Genomic DNA, 9287 nt, shown 5'->3' on the forward strand with positions numbered 1-9287 from the left:
TAATATTTTTGAAAACAGGTTGTTTTTGTTTCCCACCAACATTAAATTCTTGTTTATATTTACTTTTTTACTTTTAGGACTTTCGTGCAAAATAATTTTAACTTTTAATTTGTTTATTTTCTACTTATTGACCATAGTTATGTTTCTGTTTTACTTTTTTTTTTCTAATCATAGAAGTTGGTTATATAATGAACGTGTATCCTTCATCTATGTAAACTTAACTTCTTTCTTAAACATCATGGCAAAATCCTTTCATTTGTTTATGCTGATACTGCTGCTACATGTTCTTGAATATGGATTGGCCAACAAGTTTTCTTCTTTGAGCCATGCTGATGAGTGCACTCTGTTATTCCAATTCAAAGAGAACATGCCAATTAACAAGTACGCATCTGTTGACTCTGATGCTTATCTAAAGGTTGCTTCATGGAACTTCAACACATCAGATGGTGCGATAAATGGTTGCTTATGGGACGGGGTTGAGTGCAGGTTTGGTCATGTGATCGGGCTTGACTTGAGCAGCAGCTTTCTTTATGGCCCCATAGATTCCAACAATAGTTTGTTCAGCCTCGTTCACCTTCGTACACTAAACCTTGCAGATAACCATTTCCGTTTCTCTCAAATTCCATCTGGAATAGGACGACTTTCACAGTTAGCAAATCTGAATCTGTCATATTCTGCCTTCAATGGGGAGGTCCCAAAACAAATCTCACAGCTCGGGAATTTGGTTTCCTTGGATCTCACAAGAAATTGGGATGGATTAAAGCTGCATAGTTCTGACTTCCAAGTTCTAGTTCAAAAGTCAAGCAAGACTTTAAGAGAATTGCATCTCTCAGAGGTGAAGATTGATTCTACAATACCAGCTTCAATCGGGAATCTCGCACACTTGAACATCTTGGATCTAAGTAGCTGCGGTTTCACAGGGACTCTACCTGCATCTCTAAACAACCTGACACAGCTTACAGTTCTGGATCTTTCTGGCAACAAGTTTTCGGGACCTATTCAACCCTCAATCGGGAATCTCACACACTTGAAGATGTTGGATTTAAGTAGATGCGTTTCCACAGGTAGCCTTCCCTCTTTAGAAAGCTTTTCAAACCTCACATATTTGTCCCTCTCCGAAAATATTTTTGATAGATGGAAGCTGCCTGATTGGTTTGGTAAGCTAAACAAGATCACTTATTTGAATCTTGATGACGTCAACCTGTATGGTTAAATTCCATCATCGTTTTTTAATCTGACTCAAGTTGAAGAGTTATACCTTTCCAGAAATCAGTTGAAAGGATCATTTCCAAGCTCATTGCTGAATTCCCAAAATCTAGAATCATTTTATTTGAATGATAACAACGTCACAGTAAACTTTTATCCGTTTCTTTCTCTAAAGAAACTTAAATATCTGAATCTAAATGGAAACAATATCACATTTCCAGTCATGGGTGGCCGCACAAATGAAACTCAAGCGAAGTTCAAATATTTAAGTTTGAGATCATGTGACTTGAAAGACTTTCCTGAACTTATACGGTTTCAGAACCAACTGGAGTATTTGTACCTTGATAACAATAAAATTGAGGGCGTGATACCCAAATGGATGTGGAACATTAGCAAGGGAACACTAGACCTGAGTAACAACATGCTGCATGGATCGATCCCAGTGCCACCACCAACCACCAAGTACTTTTCTTTGTCAAATAATATGCTTACCGGAGAAATTCCATCGACCATATGTGAGTTGTTGTCTCTCAAGTTTCTTGATTTTTCATTCAACAACATTACCGGATCAATTCCTCCATGCTTGGAGAAATTAAGCCATTCTATGGTAGTGTTGAATCTTAGAAGCAACACTTTGCACGGAACCATTCCTAACATATTCACCAATGGAAGTAGGCTTCAGATGATTGATTTAAGTGAAAATAAATTACAGGGGCATGTACCTAGATCTTTGGAGAAATGTGAATCACTCATGATCCTTGATCTTGGATATAACTTTATAGAAGACATGTTCCCATTCTGGTTGGGAGCACTTTCAGAGCTACAGGTTCTCATTCTCAGGTTCAACAGATTTCATGGCACTATAACAATACGGAGTAAAATCAAAGTCAACTTCCCAAAATTACACATCATTGACCTCTCATACAATTCATTTTGTGGTGATTTGCCACATCAATATTTCCAGGCGTGGTCAGCAATGAAGGAGACCAAGGTGAATGCAAGGCGAGGATATTATCAGGTGGCTATTCAGATGACTAACAAAGGTGTAAAGATGGAGTATGTGGAGATTATAAACATCTTTTCTGCAGTAGATCTCTCGAGTAACAGGTTTAGAGGGAAGATTCCAGAGTCTATTAAAACCCTTAGTGGTCTTCAGGTACTCAACCTCTCAAATAATGAACTTTCTGACGTTATCCCGCCATCCATGGGGAATCTCATACGTCTTGAATCACTCGATCTTTCTAGTAACAAACTCCCTGGAGTGATACCTCAAGACTTGGTACAACTGAACTTCCTTGAGGTTTTAAATTTGTCCAACAATAAGCTCATTGGACCCATACCACAAGGTAGGCATTTCGATACCTTTTCGAATGATTCTTTCATGGGAAATGCATTGTGTGGATACCCTTTATCAATGAAATGTGGCGATTCAAAAGCATCAAATTCTCCAAAAGTTTCATTCGAAGAAGATAACGAGTCTGACTTCCCAAATGGAATTGATTGGGTTGTGATACTAATCGTGTTGTGACTGGGCTAGTGATTGGACTCGTTTGTGGAGATCATCTAACCAAAAGGTATTACAAGTGGTTTCCCCAAAGATTCAGAAAGTGAAGAAATGTCGCCACTATGAAATCTCTTCATAGTTGGGAGTCAATGAGTTCGTTGGAGGTATGCAGTGTTAAGAAGATATATGTAAGCCAATAAATATATGTGAAGTGTTTTCTTTCCTTTTTTTGTCCTGAATGCCTTTGTGAATTCTGGGTCAACCCTATTTTCACAAACATTGTCTATTAAAAACATCTTACTGCTTTTGATTGTCCTTTTCTTTATTTTCATAAGAATGGTAATTAATGATTATTCTATATATTAAAACCCACAAATAAGTTCAAATTCACTAAAGACATTTTCACAAAAGTTGTCTGTTACAAAAGAAAATGAGAGTAGAATAAATTAGTTGACACCAGGTTATCTAATTTAAACAAAAAATTGTGTTTTAATTATGTAGTTTAGTCACAGTTCTAATCAGGGCCGGAGCGATAGGCTTAGCATTCTAGTCAAAGGCCTAGGGCCCCCAAAAAGTAGGGGCCTCCAATATTTTTTTTTCTCCATATATTATATGTGTATTTATCCCGAATAAACAAACACATAGGTATAATGACCCAAAGAATATGCTGACCGGAGAAATCCCTCCATACATATGCAACTTCTTGTCTCTCCAGATTCTTGATTTTGTCGCTTAACAACATTACTGGCTTGATTCCTCCATGTTTGGGGAAATTAAGCAATTCCTTGGTAGTGCTGAATCTTAAAAGCAACACTTTGCAAGGAACCATTCCTAACATATTCACCAATGAAAGTAAGCTTGAGATGATGGATTTAAGTGCAAATAAATTAGAGGGGCAGGTACCTAGATCATTGGAGAACTGTAAATTACTTGAGTTTCTAGATCTTGGATATAACTTTATACAGTGACGGAGCTTGACTAAAAGTTCCCGAGTGGGGGGGGGGGTGGCAAAAGTGATGGGACCAAATTTTTTTTTCCTATCGCTATGTTTCGGGTTATATGTTCGGGCCGGATACTCGATTCGTGTCGGATCAAACAATAATAACTCCAAATAAAACTACATAATCTTCATTCGAAATGAGGCGTTCTTACACATAAAAAACACTAAATATTGTTTACAAAAATAAAGACCAAATATTTATAATGATGCAAGATAAATGTTAAATACTTGGACGAAAAATTACAACTCAGCTCAACGATCTTTAAGATAAATGGTAAGTACTTTAACACCTTTAATATAAAAAACAACACTCAACTTTGATTTATATATAAAGTAGTAACAAACTTTACTTAAAGTTTATGAACAATTATAAAACTTAGTAATAGCTCGTTCTTCACATTTTATTTTAACTCAATACGAAAATATGTAAAAATATTTTGACAATAAACTTAGTAGGGGTAGGGGATTTTTAAGCAAAATAATTAACTGGGGCGGACCTATATAATTTTAAAATTTTCGAACGAAAAATTAAAAATATTACACTTCTAACCGAAACAATCGGGGGGCAGGTGCACCCTCCCGTCTCTTAAAAGCTACGCCACTGACTTTATAGAGGATACGTTTCCCTTCTAGTTGGGGGCACTTTCAGAGCTACAGGTTCTAATTCTCACGTTCAAAAAAGTTCATGGCATTATAAGTATACCAAGTAAAGTCAAAGTCAAGTTCCCGAAATTACGCATCATTGACCTCTCATACAATTCTTTTTCTGGTGCTTTGCCACATCAGTATTTCCAAGAATGGTCTGCTATGAAGGAACCGAGGCGAATGCATCATATATGGTAAAAGAGATATGGGGGTATATTGGTATTCAATTCAGATGACTAACAAATTTAAACATGGAGTATGTGAAGATTATAAACACTTTTTTTGCAGTTGATCTCTCAAGTAACATGTTTAGAGGACAGATTCCAGAGCCTATTATAACCCTTAGGTCTTCAGTTGCTTAACCTTTCTAATAATGAGCTTTCTGGCATCATCCCACCATCCATGGGGAATCTCATACATCTTCATCTTGAATCACTAGATCTTTCTAGTAACAAGCTCTCTTGAACGATACCTCTAGACTTGGTACAACTGAATTTCCTTCAGTCTTTAAATGTATCCAACAATAGCCTCACTGGACCCATACCACAAGGTAAACAGTTCAATACCTTTTCAAACAGTTCTTACATTGGAAATCAGGCATTGTGTGGATTCCCTTTATTTATGAAATGTTGGGATTCAGAAGAATCAAAACCTCCAAAAGTTTCATTCGAAGAATATACCAAGTCCGACTTCCCAAATGGAATTGATTGGGTTGTTATACTTATTCGTTTTGTAAGTGGGTTACTGATCATCTAACCACAGGGTATTATAAGTGGTTTTTCCAGAGATTTGGGAAGTGAAGAAGGTCAACCTTTTTCAAAATCAGTAGAAGACGTGGCCACTATACGTTTGTTGTTTTTGGGTTGTCAAATTTAATAGGATTTAGTACTTCAATATGATTTTCCAGAAAATATTGAAGACAATAGCTTTTCTGGTGTTGTGTCAAAGGTAAGGTAATATGAGGATAAAATCTTGGAATTTATGAATCTATTTGAGTTCATTAGTTCGTCTTCCAATAACATTTACTTATTGTTCCTATAGTGTGCCTGTGTTTTGGATTTATGCTAGGGTTTCAATTGTTATAAATCATCTATTATTATTCTTACTACTGATACATCTTTTAAGTTTGAATTTATACCTTTAATAGATGATTTATATTCAATTATAGTGCAAGTGTTGTTGCCCTAGAACACATTTTTCACAAACATGAATTATCGAAGTTTTGATTGAACAAGTGAATGGATTAATCGCAAAGAATGATTCGATTAATCTTGGTGAAGAACACCATAATACGTAAGTCAAATATAGACAAGACTATGGCAGGTAACCAACTTCCAACCATTGTGTTGTGATGGTTGTTGACACCATTACACAACTGTTTTCAAACGGGATTGTGTAACTACAAGAGCATCGAATAGAGGGTTACCCGTCATGTTATGTCTAGTCCTAATAATCATCCAAAAGTATATAAGTATGAGTTACAAATAACAACATAATAAAGATAATAATAAGTTTAGTTTATCTCCTAACACCAACCCCTAAGCTAAACTTCTTTCCTTGTCTTCGGTAAGGTTTGTTAGCTTCATCTAGTGCCTTGATTGTTGTGTTTGATTCCTGCAGTTCCTTGCTTAGCTGTGGTAGGTTGTGATGAAGTACTTGCCTCTTCTCTTCCATTGTCTGAACTCCTTGCTGCAATTGTGATTTGATAGTTCCATTCGAGAACATCCAAATATTGTGCAATAACTAATCGAACGTTATCCTCGTCCTCATAATCCAACCCAAGATCCTTTGCCACTACGACCCATATAAATTGTATTGTGATACTCTTCTATATTATCCTTCCTTTTTTACTATCACATATAGACCATACAGTTACACCTTCTTCCCTTTTTCATATAATGGTGGAATCGGTCTACCTTTTGAAGAAACCCTTCCTTAATTTGATCTCTAAATGCCCACAACTCATTTATTTATTCTATAAGATCTAAGAGTATTACACAATCTTTTAATGTACTGAATTCTAAATCGTTTAACACCAAGTTCACCCATACAGTCTTATCTTGGTTTGAATTTATTTCATTATCTTGGAAATACGTTTCTAAATGACTTTGCTTAAAAATCATCATGTTCCCTACTATCACCCAAAGTTTCCAATAACTGTTCTTCATTCATAAAATCCACCTCGAATCAAACAATAAAGGTTCTTTTTTAAACATGTAAGTTATATTACATTTGCCACCCTCTAATTTCACCAAAAAACCTTGTTGTCTCAATTGATTTAGGCTTAACACATTTCTATCCATATCAGGACTATAATAAACGCTAGGGATCAAACAATTTCATGCAAGTGTAGGCTAATAACCCCAATCTCTCTAATGAACAAGTGTATATCTAAATTAGATATGCCACAACATTACTAAGTTATAAATGGCAATATATAATAGTAACATAACACCAAACACACATCAATTAAAAAATAAACAATTGAATACAATCATTAATATATACCTGCATGTTCATGGATAATGAATTAAGAACTTGTTGAACATATATATTTGAACAAGTGATTACCCTGATTTCTTCCTTAAAGCGTTTATTAAGAACATGAAACAACTTGTCGGTTTCTTCACAGTCGCTTCCCAGCGGTCTTTCCATCTGGTGCAACCTCCTTAGGATCGGTAGTTGTTGACAATTAATAATAACACTTCTTGCAGAATGGTAGATTCCTTTACTTCTTTTGTTCGTCAGCAAGTACAATTTTCTGTTAGCATAACACCAAGCAACAACCATTTCTTCGACCATGGTGTTTTTTGAGTGAATTTAGGTTTTTTTGGGTGAAATATTTGTGAACGAGGAATGGTTGATTTCGATCAAATAAAGATAAATAATGTGGGTTATTTATACGAGATTTTGTGCCATCAATTTCTATCCTTCATCATTACAAATTTGCATCAAGACGTTCCTCTAGGTTGACGGCAATGTGAAAGGGTTTAAGGGTGATCGGGGCGTAGGCGGTGACCCCATGCGGGGACCTCATCCACCGAAGAGTGGTGGTACCGCCATCAATGCGGTGAGGTAGAGAGAGGGAGGAAAGCGGTGGGAAGTCATCGAAGAGAGAGGAGAGAGGGAGGAGTGGACCAATGAAATTTTTTTTTTTTTTAATAAAAACCAAGTTACCTAATAGGGGAGTGCCGCCATCAATTTAGGGTGTTAGGGGAGTTTAAGAGGGGAGTTGACGTGGCACACGAGGATTGGTTATGCGTAAGAGAGGGGACTCCCCTCTTAGGGGAGTGCCCCTTACACCCTAATAGTGATCATGGAAGTTGGTGGGGAAGGGTTTAACTCTGGCCATTTATTACCTTTAGCCACACAAAAACAATTTACCGTGACCATTTAAAACTTTTAGCCACACATAAAATCAAAGAAACACCATGGCAGTTGGTTACATTTGACCACACTTGTTTAGTGTAGCTACTAAATGTCACAAAACGTGTAACTAAAGGTTTAAAAGAGATCGTAACATAACCTCTAACATCTGGTCTCATGAATAAAAATTCAAAACAATACCATGACAGTTCGTAACATTTGGACACGGCCACATGAAGCTATTTAAGTGTAACAATAGACAACTAGTAGTCATATGTTTATTATTTTCCCATCACTATATCTTTTTGTCACACATAAAACTTTAACCGTGACCATAGAATACTTAATAGTTATTAATTTTTTTTTCTTTTACTAAGGGGCTATTAAACAATGCTCTTTGGTCATACAACTCATAAGTGGGCATATGTATTAGCTTTTAGCCACATCATTAAAAAAATAAAAATCATATTGTTGCAGTTAGTAATATTTGGTCACACCTTTCTACTGTAGCTAGTAATTGTCATGATGTTTTATAGAAAGTGTGGCTAAAGGTTTCAAAGATGTGTTTGGTCCCATAAATTGAAAGTCAAACAAAAAAACAAATACCGTGGCAGTAGGTCACATTTAGTCGCTCTTTTCTAGTTGTGGCAAGTAAATGTAACATATTATTCTAAAGCATGGATAATAAAATGTAACATACCGTGGCTAAAGATAACTATTGTTATACAATGATCACATGAATAATAAAATGTGTATGTAGAGTATTTTAAATATGATAAATGACATTTAGCCACACATTTATTCAAATGTGTGGTAGGCGGTTTGGGCAAAACAATGGTATTATCCCGTTTTTCACGTAGTGTATATGTAAGCGAAAGGAAGGTTTAACAGTAAACCCTTGCTAAAATACATTAGGCCAATGACATCCGCTACTAACCTTTTTTTTTTGTTTTTTTAGGATTCGTTTTATAGGCACAGGATCAGGGTAATAAAAAAGAGCAGTCTTGGTCCAGCGGTTTCTAAGCCCCTTCACAAGCTAAATTTTTTTTAGCTTGTCCAAGATCGGTTGGGCTGAAGAGAAAACATACATTACCCTATTACCCTATTAGTTAAAACACAAAGTCGGTGGCAATGGCCACCGACCACAACTAGTTTGTATACGTTATATATCTGCTTAAAGTCAAATGCATTCTTGGAGCAACTGATTGTGTGCTCTATGTTTTACTTTTTCAAGGAGCTAGGTTCCACTCATGCTATTGGTAATGCTATTGGCAAGTAATTGTTTTCATCTTTCTTCTTTCCTTTATATTTTCTTATATGTTTTAGGTTAAATAACTTTATTTAAACAATCAGGTAATTTTTTAGATTAGATAACTTTATTTAAACAATCAGGTATCGTTCTTTTACTTTTATGTATGTTTCGGTATAAATTTGAGTCAGATTACATTTCGACGTAAACTTTTTAATAGGAATTGAGTTAGGTCAAATATAATACGTTTTTATTTAAAAAACATGTTACGTGCATATTTTTAAGTACATGTCCGTATAAATTCAAATTGGTCTGCA

The 9287-nt window shown here is 35.6% G+C and overlaps 2 protein-coding genes across 2 annotated transcripts; both read left to right on the forward strand.

Annotated features, from left to right (window-relative positions):
- Nucleotides 1-238: 238 nt before the first annotated feature.
- LOC110933273 (receptor-like protein 19) lies at nucleotides 239-1213 on the forward strand. The gene has a single exon (XM_022176502.1). It carries the CDS (start codon nucleotides 239-241, stop codon nucleotides 1211-1213), a length of 975 nt encoding a protein of 324 aa, XP_022032194.1.
- Nucleotides 1214-1429: 216 nt separating this feature from the next.
- Nucleotides 1430-2734, forward strand: LOC110933274 (receptor-like protein 35). The gene has a single exon (XM_022176503.1). The coding sequence runs from the start codon at nucleotides 1430-1432 to the stop codon at nucleotides 2732-2734; it is 1305 nt and encodes a 434-aa protein (XP_022032195.1).
- Nucleotides 2735-9287: the final 6553 nt, after the last annotated feature.

The sequence above is a fragment of the Helianthus annuus genome, chromosome 4 (genome assembly GCF_002127325.2).
Source record: "Helianthus annuus cultivar XRQ/B chromosome 4, HanXRQr2.0-SUNRISE, whole genome shotgun sequence".
NCBI classification, from domain to species: Eukaryota; Viridiplantae; Streptophyta; class Magnoliopsida; order Asterales; family Asteraceae; genus Helianthus; species Helianthus annuus.

Bases quoted from the DNA above. Each gene is read 5' to 3' on its own strand.
- LOC110933273 (XM_022176502.1), top strand. From the start codon at position 239: ATGGCAAAATCCTTTCATTTGTTTATGCTGATACTGCTGCTACATGTT.
- LOC110933274 (XM_022176503.1), top strand. From the start codon at position 1,430: ATGGGTGGCCGCACAAATGAAACTCAAGCGAAGTTCAAATATTTAAGT.